We start from the raw sequence: 22,232 nt of genomic DNA on the forward strand, positions 1-22,232 counted from the left end.
GTAATTATGCCAGTATGTAAATATACCATCCCATACATATTTGCTTATATGTTATCTTGGATTGATTTTTTTCTGTTTGATATCTGTGTGTCTTGTCTCCCTTAAGGCAGGATTATAAGCTTCCAAAGTGTAGGAACCATGTCTTACTATAATCCAAAATGGTAAGCAGATGAAGAGTTGTTAGTCGCAAGCTTGCTCTTTCATTTTTTAAAGGGGGGAATATGGGACTTGCAGGGAAAATAAAAAATTAAAGAGTGCTTAGAGGGCCATTTGATTGACAGACGGACTTTTCAAGTGTTTTGGAATTATTAAATTTCAAACTAAATTACTAAAACAATAGAGAATGCAGCATAATTTTAGAAATGCATAAAATAACTTTGAGAATTATAGTTATTAAAATTATCTTTTAATTTAATCTTGTGATTTCTGATATGTTTTAATATTAGGACTCGCTGATTCTTGAGAAGAGTCAAAACTGGAGTTCTCAAAAAATGGACCACATTCTGATTTGCTGTGTTTGTCTTGGAGATAATAGCGAGGATGCTGATGAAATAATTCAGTGTGACAATTGTGGCATTACAGTCCATGAAGGTAATTTTGCTTTGTTTTGTTTCCTTTTTGAAACAGCTAATTGACACTGCATTAAAATAAGTAAAATCAGCTCTTTTGCATTTGTACTGTTCTAAGGTTTTTGTGTAGTGCTTCATGGCTTTTCAATTAAAGTAGGACATATTGAATCCTCAAAGTATCATGGGTATTATTTTTCGGATTATGTTAATTTAACAAGTGTTTTTAAATAACTGAAATAGAAATACTATTACATGGAAATCACAGTATTTCTTTGAAGGTCAGTGTTACGATAGTTTTCTTCCTCCATTTGTTTCTAGTTTTTAAATGAAATTTAGATATAGGAAAAAATGTAGTATATTAGTATGGTAGAATATGTTCTTTAAAAAATTATATTCTGAATCTAATGATATATAGTTTTTTTTTTTTTTTTAAAGATTTTATTTAGTTATTTGACACAGAGAGAGAGAGAGATCACAAGTAGGCAGAGAGGCAGGCAGAGAAAAAGGGGAAGCAAGCTTCCTGCTGAGCAGAGAGCCCAATACTGGGCCTGATCCCAGGACCCTGAGATCATGACCTGAGCCGAAGGCAGAGTCTTAACCCACTGAGCCACCCAGGTGCCCCTGATGGTTTTGTTTCACGGTTATAATTTTTAATTTTAAACTTGTGTGGAGAGATTATCTTTTAAAATCTGAAATAGAAGCTACTATAATATATGGAAAATATTTTTCCAGCTATTTTTGAATCTTTTTTGTTTTTTTTTTGCTTGTTTTTTCACTTAATTTTTTTCTCATTTTGACATAATTTCTGACTTACAGAAAACTTTTAAGAGTATTATAAAGAATTTCCATATATTCTTCACTCAGATTTCCCGTATGGTAACATTTTGCTGTTTTATATTCTCTGATACAACAATTTTGTTTTCAACTCTATGAGAATAAACTGTTGACATAGCATCCCCCTCTACTACTAAATACCTCAGTGTGTATTAACAAGGGCTTGTTCTTACATAATCATATAATTATCAAAGTCAGGAACTTAGCATTGATTGAATTCTTTCTAACCTACTGGCTGTGTTCAGTTTTACCAGTCATCCCTGTAGTGTCTGTTCTAGCAAAATAAAATCCAGGATTATACATTACATTCAGTCATTATGTCTTACTTGGTTACCTTTAATCTGGAACGTTTCTTGAGACCTTGTGTTTCATGCCATTGACATTTTTGAAGAATACAGGCCAGTTCATTTGCAGAATGTCCTTAATACTAATTTTATCTTTTTTTTTCTCATGGTTAGATTCAGGTGACATGCGTTTTTTTTTTTTTTTTTTTAAGATTTTATTTATTTATTTGACAGACAGAGATCACAAGTAGGCAGAGAGGCAGGCAGAGAGAGAGAGGAAGGGAAGCAGGCTCCCTGCTGAGCAGAGAACCCGCCACAGGACTCAATCCCAGGACCCTGGGATCATGACCTGAGCTGAAGGCAGAGGCTTTAACCCACTGAGCCACCCAGGTGCCTCTCAGGTGACATGCTTTTGGCAGAAATGCCATAGAAGTTATGTTGTGTTTTCAGTTTATCATATTAAGAAGCATATAGTACCTACTTTTCCCATCGTTGGTGATGTTACTTTTATCACTTGGTTGAGAGGGTATCTTCCAGGTTTCTTTGTGGTAAAATTATTTCTTCCTGTCAGTTAATTTTTTCCTGCAGGGCCGTGATTACCATAGAAGAGTTTTTCTATGGCCTTGTCCTTACCTGCTTTTTTGGTATTACTGCCCTTCTCTCAATAGTTCTTATTAATAGTTCTCAATAGTTCTTTGAGTCTGCTGGGCTTATGGGACTTGCAGGGCCTATGATTCTTTAGCCAGTACCTTCTTGCCTTCATATAAAGCTGCCATTCCTTGCTGCTAAGGCTCACAATGGAAATGTCTCCTATTGTTGTTATTCATTCACTTAGTCTTTTCAGTAATATTTGTTGAGTACCTTCTATATGCTCATTCTGTAGGTTTTAGACAAGTAAAGTAAAATAAAGTAAAATAAACAATATAGTAATCGCTGACTTCATGGAGGTTCATATCTAGTAAGACAGGCAATGAAAAAAATAAGACAATAAATAATTTTATATATGTATGTTTACATACATACGTACATACGTATGTAGATACGTACATATCAGGTGATAGTCTGAGCTATGAAGAAAAATAAGGCAGGACAAAGAGTATTGGAAATGCTATTGATTTGCAGGGAGGATGGATAGGTGGAAGTTTGTATTTATGCAAGGTGAAGAGGAAAATCCCCTCTAATAAAGTGATACTGAGCAGTGACCTGAAGGATGTTAGGAAGCAAGTCATGCAACTCTTTGGGGAAAGAGCACCCGAAGAAGAAGGAGTAGGAAATGTAAAGATCTTGAAGTGGGAACACAGAGTGTTTATGTCATGGCAGGAACTAAGTGAGCAAGCTGGTGAGTGGTGGGGGTAAAGATGAGAGCAAGCCAGGTAGGCCTTGCAGGTCATAGATTTTAGATTTGATTCTGACGGATGTGGTAAGACCTATGAGTTTTGGGCAGCAGATTAATATGATTGGATTTATGTTTGGGAATGATCACTCTGATTGCTGGGTTGGAAGTAGGCTGAAGTGGGTCCAAGTTGGGAATCAGGGAAATCATTTCAGAGAGACCATTGCAATGATGCAAGAGAGGAAAACGTTTTGAGATAGATAGTAAACTTTTGGTTTTTTTAAATTGTCTGGAGTTTAGGTAAAATGTTGGGACTAGAGATAAAAATTTGGGACTCATCAGCCTGTAGATGTTATATAAAGCTGTGAAATTGGATATACTGTCTAGGGAGTAGTAAAGTGGTTCTAGCACTTCAGAGGAGATGGGAATTACATTGCCAGTGGGACAGGAGGAGAACCAGGAGTAATGACCCAGAGGCTAAGTAAGGAAAATGTTTCAAACAGAGAAAGTGAGTAACTGTCAAATTTTGTTTCTTGAGTCAGATAAAGACCTATGTCATGTGGCCACTTATCCTAATGCAGCGGTTGACTCCCAAGTACACTACCAGGCAAGCCATCCCAAAAGTTACAGGGAAAAAGGTTCATGATTCTTTAATTACATGGTTTATTAAATAAGTGTAAAATACATGGAAAAAAGCAAGGGGAAAAATACGAAATTAGTTAACATGCTTATGATAGAGTACAAGTTGGTGGAAGGATCACCTGAATCCTGGGGTACACAGAGTTTGTGTTGTATGTCCTACCTCTCTCTGCCTTTTCAGCCTTCGCAGCTGGGAATATGGTTCTGAGGACCAGAGCCCACATGGGCACCACCCTGGGCCAAACACACACACTCTTGGACAGATCCAGAGACAAGTATGCTTTAGTTCTCCAGTTAACCTACAGAATAGTTATGGGTTTTATGTTTCTTGGGCTGTGGACACATGGAGCCAGAAGAGGTATAACTGATGGGTTGGCCATACTGAGACCTCATGAATATTGTGTTCTTCATATCTCATGTACATTTAGTATATTCTGATTCTTCTGTGTCTTCTGTATATGTAGTAACTAGACATTTCAAGAATGTTAAATGTTTCTTGGTCTTTGTCTTTTTTTTCTGTCCATGTTTAAGACATACCTGCTTTTTATCTGTACATGTATGTTTCACCTGTCTCATTTTGTTTTTCTGTAGCGAAGTGAATATTCTCAAGCAGAACAAAACACCATTACAATGGAGAGTTTACCATTGAATTTAGTAACATGAATGTCATTTCTTATTTCAAGAGAGTTCAGGTGGGAATAGAAGAAGGAAAGTGAAGATAGTGACTAAATGCAATCCCTACAATGAATTTTTATATAAACGGAGGCAGCAAGATGGGACCTTAGCTACAGGGATGTGGAGTTGAGGAAGGATTTTTTTTCTTCTTATTTTAGATGCTTTTAGTTATCTTTTACTGTATAACAAACTATCCCACAATGTATCGGTTTAAAACAAACATTTTTACTTCACACAGTTTCTAATGGTCAGGCATCTGCTGGAACTGTTAGTTGGGTGATTCTGTCTTAGGGTCTCTCATGAAGCTCCAGTCAAAGCTGTTAGCCTGAACTATAGTCATTGCAAGACTTCACTGGAGCTGGAGGATCTGCTTCCCAGCTTGCTTATGTAGTTATAGATAGGCTTCTGTTACTTGGTGGCTCTTGGCTGGAGATCTGAGTTTCTCACCATGTGGGCCTCGGTGTTCTCATGACAGGACAGCTGGCTTCAGAATGAGTGATCAGAGAGAGAAAGGGTTAGAAGCAGTCATATGAGAGAGCTAGTGTGTTTTACAACCTAATTTGGAAATATATACTATAATTTCTGCACGTTCTTCACACAGAACAATCCTACTTAAATGTAGGAGGGCACATTCTAAGATGATTAATACAAGGAGCACTGATCATTGGGGACCATCTTAGAGGCTGCCTATCACAGATACAGAGATGACATAGCATGTTAGTATAGTACTAACATGGGGGGTGATCAGTGGAAAGAGAGTGGACAATTGATGTAAGGAGAGAAAAGGAAGCAGTTGCTGGAGCTAGGGCTTTGAATACAAGACTAGAGGGGATGGGATCCAGCATAAAGTGAAGAGATTGAGTAAATATTAGTAGCCATAGTAAGCAGAGGAGAAAGAATATATGGATACAGATGTAGGTAGGTTGTTAGATGTAGTGGTCAGAGCATGTGCAACTTATTTTTGAATGCTTCTTGTTTTCTTGGTGAAATGGGAAGGAAAGTCATTAGCAGAGTGGAGATGGGGGAGATAGATGTTGGGAGATTTGGGAACAGAGGTTGGTATAAAATAGTTATTTGGGAGAATGAAGTGGATTAGGGAAATAATTGGCATAACACTGTATGCATGTGTGTGTGTGTGTGTAAAACATACATATGTTTTACTGACAGCTATAAAGAACCACTTGTGATTAGTGATAATGAATTAAACAGACGAGTCAACATGGTTGTGTATATGTTTGGGGTGGTTTTTTTTGTTTTGTTTTGTTTTGTTTTGTTTTCTCTAGGCATGGTTCAGATTCCTCAGAGCAGGTGCAGAAGAGGTAAACATGAAAAGCAGCTGCTGTGCTGCTGATGTGTTTATTGTATTCATCACCACTGTTGATCACAAATATGTTACCACTGCTTATATCCATAATGTCATTGCTGGTGTGTGTTGCAGGCATGAGCCTGTTGACTTGTCATGCTGAAAGCATTATCTCTACTTCATAGGTCATTGCTTTGACCATGCATGTTTTTGAAGGCCAACACAGTGGTTTTAAGGAACTGAATTGGTTCCTAATATTTAAAAACGGGGAGTTTTTATTTTATACATTTTGGATTTCAAATTTCTCTTGAAGTGCTGGCAGCAGTAGTTTTTCCTGAGGGCTTCTGCTACAGTTGAATAGGGCTTCCCCCTGCTGGTAAAGCCTACAGTTTCTTTTTTACCACTGTCCTTTCCCAAACCACTTACTCATTTTTGTCAGTTACATTTTCTCTGAAGGTACTTGAATGTAGAATTCCCGATCTGTTTTGAGGATGTCGTCTCTTGGTGTTGGTGCTCAGGCTGCTGAGGCCTTGTGGTCTCACAGCTTTAGTAGTAAAGGAATTACTTTTCTAAATGCCTGCCTTTAAAACTCAGCCCTGAGTCCACCAGGAACAAGTGCCATGTACAATTCAGAGTGAACCTTCTTCTTGGGTTCTGTTGTCTTTGATTCAGGCTTGTGCACCTTGGATTCTTAGTACGAGTTCTTTCCCAGAAGATTCATTGTTCACACAAATGTCGATTTCTGGAAGGGTACCCTGTTAGTACCCTTAACATGTGTAGAGCTATTTAAGATTCATAATGGGACCTATGCTTCAGGTGAATAGCCTCAGTAATGGCAAATCTACCTTATTTCCAAGGTAGCTCTGATTTTTTAGAAACAGCCAGAAAGTCTTTCTGAGTCAAGGTAGACAAATAAGATGATCAAGCTGAGTGATAATTCCACTTAAGTCAGAACTGAGTTGTGTCTGTAAAGTCGTGTATCATATTTTCTTGTATAATTCATTTAACTGGCTCTGATGGCAGTTTAAATTCCAAATGTTTTTGAGCATTTGCTAATGATTGCTCGTTTTTCTTCGAAGACTGACTCATTAGAATTTCTGTTATGGGAGAAGGAAAAAGGGAAGACAGGAAAGGAAAATTAATGTTCTTGAGTGTGAAGCTTTGTAAGTTTTTTGAGAGGCAGCTAATATGTGGAATGAATAAATAAGGAAAGCTAGGTGGTGAAATAGAACAGTTTTCTACATCTTTAGATAAATCTTTATGTTGTGGTATAATTGCTTTGTTGGTAGTATTGTGAATTCTGTGAACTTCAGTTAAATTTAAAGTGCAGAAGTATAAATCAAAAGTAAAACATAAATCTTGAGAGTTTTTAAAAAAATTATGTTACAGCTTTTCCCCTCTAGCATAATATCCCATTTCTTTTGTTAATCTTGGAGTTTCTGTTGTGTAATTATGATTATATAATTCTCTTTTTTCTTGGTTTCTTAGTTAGAACTAGTAGCTTGAAAAATTTCTAGTTTTGGTGAATTTTAATATCTGTTGTGTTTTTATTTATTTATTTTTTTAAAAGATTTTACTTATTTGAGACCTCAAGCCACTGTGTGCTTCTGTGTACTAGTGGGGAGGAGGGGCAAAGGGAGAGGGAGAAACAGATTCCCTGCTGAGCAGGGAGCCTGACTCTGGCTCCATCCCAGGACCCAGAGATCATGACCTAAGCTGAAGGCAGACACTTAACAGACTGAGCCACCCCAGGCACCCGAAGGGAAGAAGTGTTAATAAACATTAATGTATTTTTCATAAATGCATTACATAAATACATTTTTCCTTTTTAACTTAATTTCCTGTAGGTTATTTTTTATCTGGCTATTCTAAAAAGATTCCTTTACTAGATATCACTGAGTAATATGTTTGAGAAGGGGTAGTTTTGGTATGGAAATACTCCTGACTCTCTATTTAAGTTTTTTTGGACAATACTTGGGTAGTAGCAGCAAGAAATTATATTGATTAATAGATCTGTGAAGAATTTTTCATCTTCCATTAGCTTTAGATCAGTTGAGTCTACTAATAGAAAAACAAAAGTAAAAACAAAACAAAACAAAACCCTGCTTAATATTCATTGGTTAGATGGTTGATTTTCTCCTCTGGGGAAGAGTAATGATGGTAATTCTTAGCATAGCAATGTGCAGACTGATAAGTATATATATTTTTTGGTCCCTTTTTGGGTTATCACATAGTTGCAAGCCCATGTTAATTAAACTTTGGTTTGAAAAAATAAGAAGTGACATGTGACTTGGTCCAAATAATTTAGATTTTTTGTTCTTCTGTCTCTTCCAAGGTATACCATTTTCTTAGTCCTCTTTAATTTTTAATTTTCTTTTTCTTTCCCTCTAAAATGGGGTCAGCAGCTTTTTAGAAGTGTCAGTTCTTCACTGTCCCAATCAGAGCTTTCATGACTGCTTAATTATTATAATTTTTAAGGTCCTTATCCCTATATAACTGAACTCTTGCTGCATCTTAAGTGGTAAGTAGATAAATAAGTTTTAAAAGATGTTCCACAACTCATAGTATTTACTTATTTTTAAAGGATTTATCCATCTATTTTGGGAGAGTGAGCGTGCATGCACATGAGCAGAAGTGGGTGTGGGAGAGGGAGAGAGGGTCCCAAGCTAACTCTGGACTGAGTGCCGAGCCTGATGTAAGGCGCCAGAGGCTCCATCTCAGGACTCAGATCACAAGACCCAAGCCAAAACCAAGAGTTGGAGGCTCAACTGACTGCACTACCCAGGTGCCCCCAGAGCTCATAGTATTTAAATTAAAATGTCACTCTTAACCTATTTCAGTAATTTTTTTTTTTTTTAAGTGTTACTACGCAGAGTGGGGTCCATGGATCCACAGCATTAAGTAGTAGCATCTATATAACCTGGGAGCTTGTCAGAATTACTGAATCACAGACCATGTCCTTCTGAATCAGAATCTATGTTTTGAGAAGAACCCAAGATGTTTCATACACATATTAAAACATTAGCTCCATTGATAATACAAAGAGGTAGCCCTGCAATGCTTACCAGGGTATCTGAACTTAAAAGATTTTCAGGATTATCATTGGGCACATTTAGCACCAGTTCATTCAGAAGGATAGAAGAACAAAATCACAGCTTGCCACCAAAGCAGCCTCACGCCTTCCTTTTTGTGAATCTTTGTAGTAGTCCCTACAGCAAGCAGCTTATAGTCATTTGGGAGCCATCTTTGGGCTGTGTCATTCTCCCCCACCTATCCCCATTTATTGTTACTCTCAGTTCAGATGCAGTCTGCTAGTGGGGTCTTTTTTACCATAAGCAGTATGTCCAAGTAACACAATTGATAGTCTTTATCAGGTTCCCAGAGTTACAAAGGTAGAAACTTAAAAGTCAGAGTCTAATGAAGCAGGAGAAAGGGTTAACGGAATCATTGGGGAATCCCACAGTTCTCTAAATTGAGGACTAAGACAAAGGGCTCTAATGCATGAGTCCCTCTTAGACTTGCCTTCTGTTGACCATAGCAATTACTATTATGTGCATAAACCACCTACATAATTGAAAGTTCTTTTTTTGTGTTAAATGCCCCACCCCCACACATGGGACTTGCCTGTTACTTTCTTTGAGTCATAGATCCCATCAGCATTTCTATCTCTCTAGTGTTGCTCTTTTTACCACCTAGAGAGGATTGAAGAGAGATGCACAAGTTTCTCTGTGGTGTTGATGTAAACATTAACTGCTATTTAAATGAATTTCTTTTGTTACCTTGATTCTGTAAACATTGAAATGTAAGATTTGGTGCTAGGAAAGTGAAGGATATACCAGATACAGTATCTGCTGTTTTTATATAATAGGGGAAGAAATCATGTAAAATAAAAACAAAGAATAATGTTTTATAAGTGAGTTATAGATTCTGTGCTGTGGGTGTATTGAATGCATCATACCTTACTGGTAAATCTAGGTGGTTTGTGAGTCAGTTGCATGTTCCGTTTTTGTAACTGATTTCAAGGCATTCATTGGTATATCAAACTGAGCACAACCCAAGGAAGGTTTGAAAACAAAGAATTTTTTCTTGTTATAAGTAAGGGAAAGGGAGATAGCTCTTATAGTACTATCTCCCATGGGGTTAGTACAGGAAACTTTTATTCAGTGTATTGGGGGTGGGGTCAGGGAACTCATATAGGTACTTCTGGTTCAGTTATGTATGCTTAATATTTCAGGATGCTCATGGATACATCATATGTTCAAAAAATGGCAGAAGGCTCTCTACCCGTTGGAGAAGATTTTAGTATTCTAATGAGCTAAGGATAACTTTATAATTCAGGGGGCTTTTGTGCAGGTCCTCAGCTCCAGCCTAGCTCAAACTGGCTCTCCTAGGAAGCTGTCAGGTGAGACACACCTGACAAGACACTCCTATCAGGAAAACACCTAGTTAGGTGTGTCCTTGGCTGGAACTGTCCATTCTGCAAAATAAACACACTCCTTCCCTGCCTTTGTCCCTCCTCCTCCTCCTTTTCTGCTGGTAGTGTTCAGCCCTTTCATTTGAGTAACTTTCTGTTGCATCCTAGCTAACATTTTGATATGCAAACAGTAGGCTGTTAATCCTTGCACTAAAATATATATTTCTGAATACATTGTATTTAGCTTACTGGTTTTTAGTTCTGAGAAATTTTAAGGTGTTTATGATTTGTACTACATTTTATACTATTAAATTCATTTGTGGTCTGTTAATGCAACCTTTTCTTTGCATTTAGAAATCACTTTTTCAAGGCTCCTTTTATGTCTTTACTTTTTGGTGTTATTTTACTGTTCATTAAAATAAGGTTATTGAGCAACTGGAAGATATTATGCTGAGTGAAATAAACCTTTAAGCTAGTCAGAGAAAGACGGTTATATGGTTTCACTCGTGTGCAATATAAGCAGTGAAGAGGATCATAGGGGAAGGGAGGGAAAACTAAATTGAAAGTAATCAGAGAGGGAGACAAACCATGAGAGACTCTTAACTCTAGGAAACAAACTGAGGGTTGGAAGGGAGGTAGATAGGGAGATGGGGTAATTGGGTGATTGGCATTTATTTATTTATTTATTTTAAGATTTATTTATTTATTTGACAGAGATCACAAGTAGGAAGAGTGGCAGGCAGGCAGAGACAGGGAAGCCTCTCTGCTTGCCTCTCTGCCTGCTTAATTAACCCAGTGAACCACCCAGGTGCCCTGGGTGATGGCATGTGATGTGATGAGCATTGGGTGTTATATGCAACTGATGAATTATTGAACTTTTCATCTGAAACTAATGATGACTGATTGAATTGAAACAAAAAAATTAAATGAGCTTATTGAAGCAGAGATTACTTTGTATTTGTGGAAACAAAATATAACTCTTGTAAAAAGTATTTTCAGGGGCGCCTGGGTGACTCAGTGGGTTAAAGCCTCTGCCTTCGGCTCAGGTCATGATCTCAGGATCCTGGGATCAAGCCCTGCATTGGGCTCTCTGCTCATCAGAGAGCCTGCTTCCCCCTCTCTCTCTCTGCCTGCCTTTCTACCTACTTGTGATCTCTCTCTCTCTCTGTGTCAAATAAATAAGTAAAATTTAAAAAAAATTTTTTTCAGCACAGAATCATAAAATTTTTCTTTTTTTTTTTTTTTAAGAAATGGGTGTAAGACATGGGCTCCTGGGTAGGTCAGTTGTTAAGTGTCTGCCTTCAACTCAAGTCATGATCCTAGGATCATAGGATCGAACCCCACATCAAGCTCCCTGCTCCTCGGGAGCCTGCTTCTCCCTCTCTCACTCTCCCTTCTGTGTTCCCTCTCTCGCTGTGTTTCTCTCTGTCAAATAAATAAATAAAATCTTCTGAAAAAAAAAAAAAAGAAATGGGTGTAAGACAATTTTTTAAAAGATTATTTATTTATTTGACAGACAGAGATCACAAGTAGGCAGAGAAGCAGGCAGAGAGGGAGGAGGAAGCAGGCTCCCTGCCCAGGAGAGAGAGCCTGATGTGGGGCTCGATTCCAGGACCCTGGGATTATGACCTGAGCCTAAGGCAGAGGTTTTAACCCACTGAGCCACCTAGGCATCCCTGGGTGTAAGACAATTTAGAGATATTTCGTATGGGTATAATCTTACTTATTTTTTTAAAGAGAATGTGAAGTAAAACCTTGATGAATTTGTAGGTTTTTTATTCTGTGGTAAATAATCAGTAGCAAATACTTTTGTTGTATATTTGTATGTACATGAGAAAGCAAGACAAGTCTGAAAGAATACACACCAAAGTTTAAAGTATGTTTATCTCTAGGTGATATGATCATGGGAGATGTTTTCTTTAGCTCATTTTTTGCCAACTATGTGAATTAGGGATAATAAGTTGTTTAGAGGTATAGTCTTGAATGATTGAAGCCACTGTACCTATGCAAGATTGGAATCTGTGAATATCTTGTTAGCAAATTCCTGTGTTTTTTATGTAGTCAGAGTCTAAATCTCCTGAATGTTTCTATTTCTGCCATGTTTGTGGCTGATATTTGGGAGGTATACAAAATAAATATTAATGGTTTTTAGAATAGAGATAATTTCTTTAATTGTCTGATGTTTCTTCCAGTGGTCTCAGATTTTATAGTGGAAAAGAATTACCCGGGTACTTGATTTTTTTTTTTTTTAAGATTTATTTATTTAAGAGAGAGAGCACACATGTGTGTGCATGTGTGAGGTGGGGGACAGAGGGAGAGGAGAGAGAGAATCTCAGGCAGACTCCTTGGTGAGTGGGGAGCCTAGTGCTGGGCTTGATCTCAAGACCCTCAGATCATGACCTGAGTTGAAATCAAGAGTCAGTTGCTTAACTGCCTCGCCACACAAGAATCCCCTGAGGTGCTGGTTTAAAACAGATTCGTGGGTACTACTCCTAGAGATTCTGATTTAGTAGGTCTGGGGTGGGGATCTAGTATCTACAGTTTTAAAAGATACATTGGGATTTTCTTGCAGGGGATGGGGTTAGAGATCATCCTTTGGGAGACATTGTGTTTAGAAGGAAGTAAAATTTGAGAGGGAAAAGGAATGGGTAGGTGGCTGTCATCCTAGAGCTTAAGGGTGCTACAGATACAGGTCATGGCAAGGAGCCAGGGCAATGAAGAATAAAGTATACCTTCTGGTATAAGGCAGGTAAGACTCACAATAAAATTTTTAAAAGTTTAGACTTTTTAATTTCTTAGAGAAGTGGTTGGGAACATGGCAAGAAGAGATAAAATGAAACTCTGAACACAAAAAATAATGGTTCAAGCTGATAGAAGGTTGAGACTTGAGGCAGATGGGCGCTAGGGTGTAAACTTCTAAACAGATGCACCTCTTCTTGCTCCGGTTCTCCTACTGTCTTCAGGGCTGATTCTTCTGAAATGCACATCTGTTCATATTATTCCCCTATTTAAAATCATTTTGTCCTTTTAGAATAAAGTTCACACTCACAGCAGGATTCTTTTAGATTTCATAGTCTGTCAATTTGAATGACTTGCTTTTCCAGTATTAGAGGGCTTTGACTTACACTGTTCCCTCTTCTCATATTCCTTATGTTCCACAAATATAACCTAAATGTATAGGTGTTAAATTAGTGTTTACCATTGCCTTGTCTTATTAGAGTATTTGAAAAATCATTTTTATTAAAATATTTCCTATTAAATATAAGTAGCATATAAAGACAGAAGTTGCAAATATGAAAGTACATAAAGTAGAACAATGAATTACTGGCCTTCATCTGAATTCTGCTTTTTTCTTTCTTTCTTTTTTCTTTTTTTTTTTACTTTGTAGCTTAGGAAATTACTGTTCATAGTTTGGTCTATATTCACATCTGTCCCTCTCAGCAACTCTCTTAACCTCCATACAGGTGCTTTTCATTTAACTTTATCATATATCTTGAATACATTTTCATGGTAGAACGTATCAGTATAAAGAGCTAAGGAAAACTTCTTCCATGATCATATCACCTAGAGATAAACATACTTTAAACTTTGTGTATATTCTTCCAGACTTGTCTTGCTTTCTCGTGTGCATACAGATACACAAACACATTAAAAAAAAATTAATGTCTGGTAATATGAAAATGTTGGTTTTTTAAAAAAGATTTTATGGGGGGGGGAGAGAGTGCACGTGCATGGGGGGGAGGGGTGGAAGGAGAGGGAGAGGAGAGAGACTCTCAAGCAGCTGCTGAGCGGGGTGGGGCTTTTTTCTCGCAACCCTGCAGTCATGGCCTCAGGCAAAATCAAGACTTGTTCACTTAACTGACTGAGCCACACAGGCGCCCTTGTGCAAACTCTTCTTGTGACCACTATACCTCTGTTAACACAGTGGTATTGCCCTGATCCCAGTCCAGGATCCACTCACATATTATGTGTTGCTTTTTGTGTCTTAGTTTCCTTGAACCTAAAACAAATTTTCTGCCTTTTTTGTGTCATTCATGACCATGTGTGGAAGAATGTAAGCCAGGTTTTAGAATAACTTGTAGAATTTCCCTCAATTTAGATTTGTCTGGGTTTTTTCCCCTCATAACTAGACTCAGTTTAAATATTTTTTGGCAAAAGTACTATGTCACTGTTTACCTCTCATTATACCACATCAAAAAAAGTATGATGCCAGTTTACTGAATTTTTCGTGGTAGTTAAGATAGTGTCACCTCGAACTCTCCATTTTAAAGCCATTTATTTTTCTTTTGGTAAGTAACAAGTAATCTCTGAGGTAGTAACTTTGAGACATTGTTAATATCCTGTTTCCTAATAGCCTTTTGCATAGTGGTATTAGGGTTTCTGTCAGAATCAGTTATATATGTAGTTGCAAGATGGGGATTTTTAATTCTGTCATTCCTCTACATTAATAGGCAGCATTTGTTTTATAGAGAACTTTTCTCTTTTTTTTCTTTTCAGTTGTTATTGTGCCCTCAGATATTATCACTTATTATCTGATTACTCTAATACCTAAATTGTCCAAATTTGACTAGTGAGAGCCCCTTCCCCAGGGGACCTTTTGTGCAGGCTTCCTTGTACATACATGAACACATATCACATATGCATATGCTCTTGCTCTCTGTCTCTAAATAAATGCGATAAATACCATGGGACTTTCCCTCCTGTACTTGCTTTATTTCACTCATATGTTAATCTGTTAATATTGAGATTCTTTTCATGTGAGTACAAATGGGATATATTATTCTTTTTAATGTTACATAGTTAGCTATAGAATGGTTCAACCGTGATGTCTTTATTTTTCTTCAAGTTTTTCACTTGTATATAGTACTAACAGATATGTGTCATATATAATCATGAAATAATTTCTGTGGGATAGATTCCTAGAAGTGAAATTGCTGAATCTAAAGATAAATACGTTTTAAGTTTTAAAGAGACAGAATTGCCAGAAAGATCTTCAAAAAGACTATACTTGTTGATATTCTTACCAACAGTATACAAAATACTTGATAACTGCATATTAGTAAATTTTCTTTCAATCTTTTGGAAATTATCACTTGATTAAAATATGCATTCATGTTATTATGAGTGAAGTTTGGTATCTTGTGGCCACTTGCATTTTATGTTGTTACTTGCCTTGCATTTCCTTTGTCATTTCTTAATAAGTTTGATTGTCTTTTTCTCATTGATTTACTGGAATTCTTTAATCCTTTCACTGCTATATGTGTTATGGAGATTTTCCATTCTTGCAAATATTTTTTCCACCCTTTCATGTATTTTGTAACTTTGTTTTATTTTTCATTGTTTATAGAATGTGCCTTTTAAATAAAATTACAGCAGTGGATCTTTAGCTCTTTTTGGGAAGTTTTTAAGTTCCAAAATGAATTTTTTATAAAATTAATCCAGAGAAAGGGAAATTTTCTAAAGCACAATAGGAAGCTAGTCTTGCTGGTTTCTTTCTTTCTTTCTTTCTTTTTTTTTTTCCCCAAAGATTTTACTTATTTGTTTGACAGAGAGAGAGAAAACAAGCGGGGGGAAGGAGAGGGAGAAGCAGGCTCCCTGCCAAGCAGGGAGTCTGATGTGGGGCTCCATCCCAAGACCCTGGGATCATGACATGAGCCGAAGGCAGAGGCTTAACCCACTGAGCCACCTAGGTGCCCCTAAACATTGTTTTATAGTACTTTAAATTCTCTTTTGCATGGAGGAAAGAAAAAGATCTTAAAATGTATTTAGTCATTAATTAAAAGGTATCAGAGTGGTTATACCATGTTAGAACTTTGGTCTAGAGGTCAGAAGACTATATAGGTATGGTGGAGAAGTATTGGAAAAACGGCAAGTGAAGAACTCTATAGAGGTCATAACACACTGTGAATCATCTTTCAGGGGCATTGAAGCTGAAGAAGAAATACTTAGGCACCTGCTGGCTGCTCTTTGAACTTAAGTGATACTGATCTTCTAGGTTACAAAGTAGGGATTTCCTAGAAGAACTGCTCAAAAAAATCATTCTTCAGGTTGTTTTTAGTTTTAATCTCTATGCAGATTTTTACCAGTGTGTAGAATATTCTTTAAAAAGTAGAACGGAAATTTTGCTTTATTATAAAAAACTGCCGTGATTTACCTTGATTTTGGCAAATGAAGTGAATAAAATAACCCCACAGGGGCTTTGTTATTTTGGTAATTGCCTACTTTGTGTGAATACAGATGGAAGAATTTACTTCAAAGGAACATTATTTTGTAAGGAAAATAGATTTTTTTCCTTGTAGTATTGTATAAACCTTTGAGATAGCAGATTAATTTTTATTGTTTTGTTTTGTGATTTTTCTTTGAATATAGTATTTTGCTTACTATTGTGTTTACTGAAAAATTCTCTTTTATTGGTGATAATAATAACTGCTCCCAAGGAGAAAATTGTATTTCCTTTTCATTTTGGGATTTGTCATCTAAAAAATATATACCTAAACAGAAGTGAAGATAATGACTATCAACTACAATTTAATGATATTAAAGAATTTAGTAAGTTTTGATTTCTTTGCTCATCTTGTGTACTATAGTATAGCTACTTTGAAATCTTTTCTTTGGCAAGTTTTTGTATGATTGTCAGATTACGTTAAGGTTCACTGTTAGAAAGCCTTTGAATAGCATGAAGATGACAATTATGGCATCTGTTTGAGGCAGCTTATGTAAGTGATAGTTGCATACCAACTTTTTAGTTTTCTGCTACCAGGCTATTTTAATTATAATCTATAGGCAGTGATAGCATTGTGTGACTTAAATAGTTACCCATGACTATTAACCTGTTAGTGACATCTAGTAAATTAATGTTGGTACTTTAAAATTACTTACTCGTTGTGTATGGTTCTTTTCTTTCTGGGTGATTTAACTCAGTATTTATATATTAATTCATTTATTTTAATTTGAGTATCTTTGGTGTTTGTGAGAAGACACTGTCCAGTTTAGGCTTCAATTGTTTAGTGTGTAACAGTTCAAATAATCACATCTTACACTGGATGCACATAAACCTACCTGTGTGGTAAAGCCTTTTGAGAGATGATTGTTGCTTACATATGTTTCTTACAGTGTTTTTTGGTTTGTTTGTTTTTATTTTTTATTTTTATTTTTTTAAAGATTTTATTTATTTATTTGACAGAGATCACAAGTAGGTAAAGAGGCAGGCAGAGAGAGAGAGGAGGAAGCAGGCTCTCTGCTGAGCAGAGAGCCCAATGCAGGGCTCGATCTCAGAACCCTGGGATCATGACCTGAGCCCACTGAGCCACCCAGGCACCCTTTTTGTTTGTTTTTAATGTCTTCGGTTTATAGAGGTCACTTTAGATACCCCTTAAAATTTGACACTTAGACTCTTAGAATAAACCTGGTCAGAAGATCCTTGGGTGGTTGGTTTATTTGGCTATCTGTAGAAGCAACCTATCTTGGAGAAGTTATAAATGAGTCTTAGGAGATCAGAGAAGTGCCCACGCCTAAAGGTGTTGAAGGCCTAGAATTGTATTTATTTCTATTTATGCATTAATTTTTTTTCTCTTCGGGATATTTTTATCATGAGGATAGTTTCCTTCTTTCTAGAAAAAGAGAAATTAGGTAATAGGAAGTTTTGTGTCAAGCATCATTTAGGGAAAAGAAAACTATTTAGGACTTGCGGTTTTTATATTCCATAGTGTAAGTCATCAAGGGTTCGTCATGGTTTTTAATAGTGTGGGTGAAATGATTTCTGGACTTTTCAGTTGCCCATTATTGGGTTCCATATTTATCAGTACTATGTTAGTGCCAATACATTCTTCTTGGTATTTTTATACTGAAAAAAAAATTACTCATGGTAATGGATAGGACATCACTTTCTAGTGAGTTTGGTTTGTCACACACTAAGAGCCTCATCAACACTGAGTTCATTGAAAAAATTGAGTTTCAGGAATTTTAATGAGAACCTGATCTTACCAAAATGTTCACAGTGATGTTTTGCTTGAATTTTCTATTGGCCTATATGTTTGATATCTAATACACTCTTTTTAAGCTCAAAATCAAAAAAAATTTTTGATTTTATAAAAACTTTAAATCTGGAAGTGCAAATAGTAACTTTAAATATAATTTGTAATTGTAGATATGTATATTTGTATTGATAAGGAAACATTTTGCTCTTAATAATTGAAAGGTAGTTAAGTGTAGCATGACCTATTCTAAAATCTAAAGACCTATACTAACTAATCTTGTTTGTTTGCAATGAGGATCTTTAAAAATTTTTATCACATTTTCTAATTAAATAATTTAACTTCTCTCAGAATATTGAGTTAAACAGAAAGAGAATAATCTCCTTTTTTCATTAATTTAAGTTATGGATAAATTTTTACAGAAGATAGACTTATAAATGTTTAAAAAGATCAAATACCTTCTAGAACTTGAAGTTGGCTCCATTGTAAATGGAACTCAGTTTGTCTAACTCTAGTCTGAACACTTCAAATTGTTCTATAACCTTTATTTATGTCTGTGTGGGTTTCTTTATGTATTTTTCTTTTACTAATACTTAACTTGTGTTTATGGTTATAGGAGTTTGTGTTTTACCTGTCATCTTCAAAGTTAGAGACTTTTTTGATTGTATATTTGTTTTGTGTGAGCATGGTCTTAAATAAATTTAAGTGTCCATTACAAAAGGAGCTCCATAAATACTAATCAGTAGTTCCTGGCTGCAATCTCATTTCTCCTTAATGAAAATTTCTATTTTTATGTAATCTTTTATTATTTATTTATTTATTTATTTAATGACTTTATTCATTTGAGAGAGAGCATGAAAGGGGAGAAGCAGACTCCCCATGGAGCTGGGAGCCTGATGCAGAACTCGATCCTAGGACTCCGGGATCATGACCTGAGCCAAAGGCAGTCCCTCAACCAACTGAGCCACCCAGGCACCCTATTTTTATGTAATCTTTTAAAGAACTGTACATTTTTCTATTCCCGTAATGCTGTTCCAGTAGATTAAAATTATTTTAAAAGGTCATTTTTGTTTCATTGTGCATACTATGGTAGGTGAAAAAATATTTTTATAAAATTATCTCACTGTTTTGACTTTAATATCATTCTTATAAACCATTAATTTTTCAGATTTGTTCTCTAATTCCCTTTTTCTTTTGTAATTTCATAAATGAGTTAAACAGTAATCTATTTAATCATATCTTTTTTTTTTTTTTTTAGGTTGCTATGGAGTTGATGGAGAGAGTGACTCTATTATGAGTTCAGCTTCTGAAAACTCCACGGAACCTTGGTTTTGTGATGCCTGTAAATGTGGTGTTTCCCCTAGCTGTGAACTGTGTCCGAATCAGGATGGAATTTTCAAGGAGACAGATGCTGGAAGGTTGATGTCATAATTCTGATGGGTTAATATGCCTGCTTTATAATGTGTCTGCTTCTGACTATTCTAATTTTTTTCAGTTACAAACTTTTGCTTGATTGTTTTGTTTTTTTTTTTGGCATAGGGTAAATGAACAGTAGGCTACAGGTCAGGGGAAGAGGGAAGAAAGACTATTGGTTACCTGCATTTGCCTTTATAACCATAGTCCCATTAAGTCCCACTAACGACTCTAATGAGACAGGTGTTAAAGTTTTCCATTTTATAGATATAGTACCTGAGGCTCAGATCATTAAGTAATTTTAATTTGATCAAGGCCATAAGCAGGTAAACAGTTAGATTTGAGCTCAGATCTGTCTGATTTCAAAAGTATACCAGAAGACAGAACCCTTACAGTGGTTTTAAAGGGGAAATTTACAGAATTATTATGCTATGATAAGAGTAATTGTGATACCACAGCCTGTACCCCCTGAAACAAGTAATATTATTACATGTTAATTAAAAAATAATCTTTAAAAAAGTAATGATTAGCCTGTTGGCTAATTGAATTTAAATAAATAAAGAAAAGGAAGAAAAAAAGGTTACTGCAATATAAAAGAACTCTAAAGGATACCCTAAAGCTGAGGGAGAGTATCCAGGGAATGACAAACTTGGAAGACACCAGCCCCCCCGAGTTCCCTGGCCAAGGCTGGAGTTCAGACGGTTATGGAGAAGGTGTAGTTGCAACCTTTTAGATGGCAGAGATGCTTACGTGGGTGTTTGCCTGGGTTAGAACTGGGTCGTTAGTTCTTGGCAAGTGGGTGTCTAGGCACAAGTTGGAGAGGGAACTGGGGCACCAGTGTGGTGTCTGCAGTATGTGGGTCTTTGTTAAGAGGGCTGTAGAAAAGTGATCTTTTTTTTTTTTTTTTTTTTTTTTAAGATTTTATTTATTTATTTGACAGACAGAGATCACAAGTAGGCAGAGTGGCAGGCAGAGAGAGAGGAGGAAGCAGGCTCCCTCCGGAGCAGAGAGCCCGGTGTGGGGCTCGATCTCAGGACCCTGGGATCAGGACCTCAACCGAGGGCAGAGGCTTTAACCCACTGAGCCACCCAGGTGCCCCGGAAAGTGATCTTTAGGCTAGGTTTGTGAGGTCACAGAGTCAATAGTTGCCATATGTGGCTGGGGCAGAACCCCAGCAGATGCTCTTCATCATCCCTACTGAGAAGTGCTTTCTTTCCTCCTGTGCTTTCTACCACTTCTACTAAGACAACTTAATATCATGCTCACTATAAAGGAGAAATGCTGAAGGGATTTTGTCCGTTATTGCACAGGAGGTATTTAAGGTGGATTTGGAGCTGAGAGGCAATAAATTGATAACTGACACAAAGACCTATGTTTCTTTTTTTTTTTTTGCTGCACTCATACTCATCTTTATTACTACATTGGAGCAGTTGTCATCATAATTATGTTGACATTTTTCATGCTTTTGACCAAGAGGCTTCCGTCTGGGCAGTTTAAGAGTAGTTCCTGCCCTCTTATATTTTATGGATCATTACCTACCTGACCTCCCCATCCTGTACCCCATCCCCTCCCATATAAGAGAAGTACTAAAATAAGTTTTTTTTGTGTGTTGTTGTTTTTTATTTTGTGATTTGTTAATTTTGTGATGAACTATTTCAGTATTTTAAAAAATATTTAATAAACATGAATGATAAAATAATGTATATAAATTTTCAGCATTATTTTCCATATTTTAACATTGAAATGGATAGGATATATTTTATCCCAAAATAAAGATAGTCTTTAAAATTTGATACATGTTAACATTAGTAAAGTCAAAAATATTTTTCTTATATTTCCCTATTTTAAGTTGGTGGAAAGGCCCCTGAGAAATGTTGCCATAAAAGTTGTTGGGATAGCATAGAATCTACCATGGAATCTTGGGAGAATCCTGTGTGTTGATGTGTAGGATAAATGGCTGAAAATCTTAGCTCTTCTTCCTCATTGCACATCCAAAAAGATGAAATAAAATATGAGGCATAACAAATGACTTGGTGTATTGACATGAATCTTTAGTCTCTATTATAGACCTGAGCATTATTTCACATTTGGACTGGCTTGGGCCCAGAATTAGGGAATTTAGTACAGCACGAAAAGTATAGGATTTTAAGTTGGACTGCATATATTTGAGATCTGTTTTTTTTTTTTTTTTAATAACTGGGATTATAGGCATGTGATTTAACCTTTCAAAACCTCCATTTTCTTAGTACTTTTGAGAGGAAAGAGTTGATTCCTATAGAACAATACAGTTTCTGGAGCATAATAAGTAGTTAATAAATTTCTCCTTATTTCTAATGCTGCTTCTATTACTTTTCTTATTACCAGTATTCCATTTCCTTAAGGGGATCATAGAGTACCAGCTGCATAAATTCCTTCTGGTAACTACTTCGTCCTGACAGTTGAAATTTTTGGTGATAAATTGTGGTGAATAAGTAAGACAACTTTGGAAAACACAGAGCTTCCTTTTAGGGAAAAGAATTTGTTTTACCTCTTTTCTTGTTCATAATTTGAAAGTTCTGTTGAAAAACTGTAAAGTATCTGTCTTTTCATGCTATTATAATCCACAAAATAACTTGTAAAATTGTTTCTGAATGGAGAAAAGAGAGGCCCCTTTAATTAGATTCACTGAGAAATATTTGTACTGACTCTTGTGGATCTTACTTGTAGATACTTCCCTTGATGGTACAGCCTGGCAGAAGTTCTTTTATAGTATTTGAACATTTTATTTGCATTGAGACACATACTCATCTATAGGC

The 22,232-nt window shown here is 36.2% G+C and overlaps 1 protein-coding gene across 3 annotated transcripts in view; it reads left to right on the forward strand.

The window, feature by feature from the left end:
• The window catches only part of PHF14 (PHD finger protein 14), a 171,818-nt gene that overhangs the window by 16,705 nt on the left and 132,881 nt on the right, over positions 1 to 22,232 (forward strand). For all 3 annotated transcript variants that reach the window (XM_044246116.1, XM_044246114.1, XM_044246115.1), the window contains exons 4-5: positions 447 to 591; positions 19,283 to 19,442. In XM_044246116.1, the coding sequence (XP_044102051.1) occupies positions 447 to 591; positions 19,283 to 19,442 (305 nt within the window). The remainder of the gene's footprint in view (positions 1 to 446; positions 592 to 19,282; positions 19,443 to 22,232) is intronic.

This window comes from Neovison vison, chromosome 4 (genome assembly GCF_020171115.1).
Source record: "Neovison vison isolate M4711 chromosome 4, ASM_NN_V1, whole genome shotgun sequence".
Taxonomy (NCBI): Eukaryota; Metazoa; Chordata; class Mammalia; order Carnivora; family Mustelidae; genus Neogale; species Neogale vison.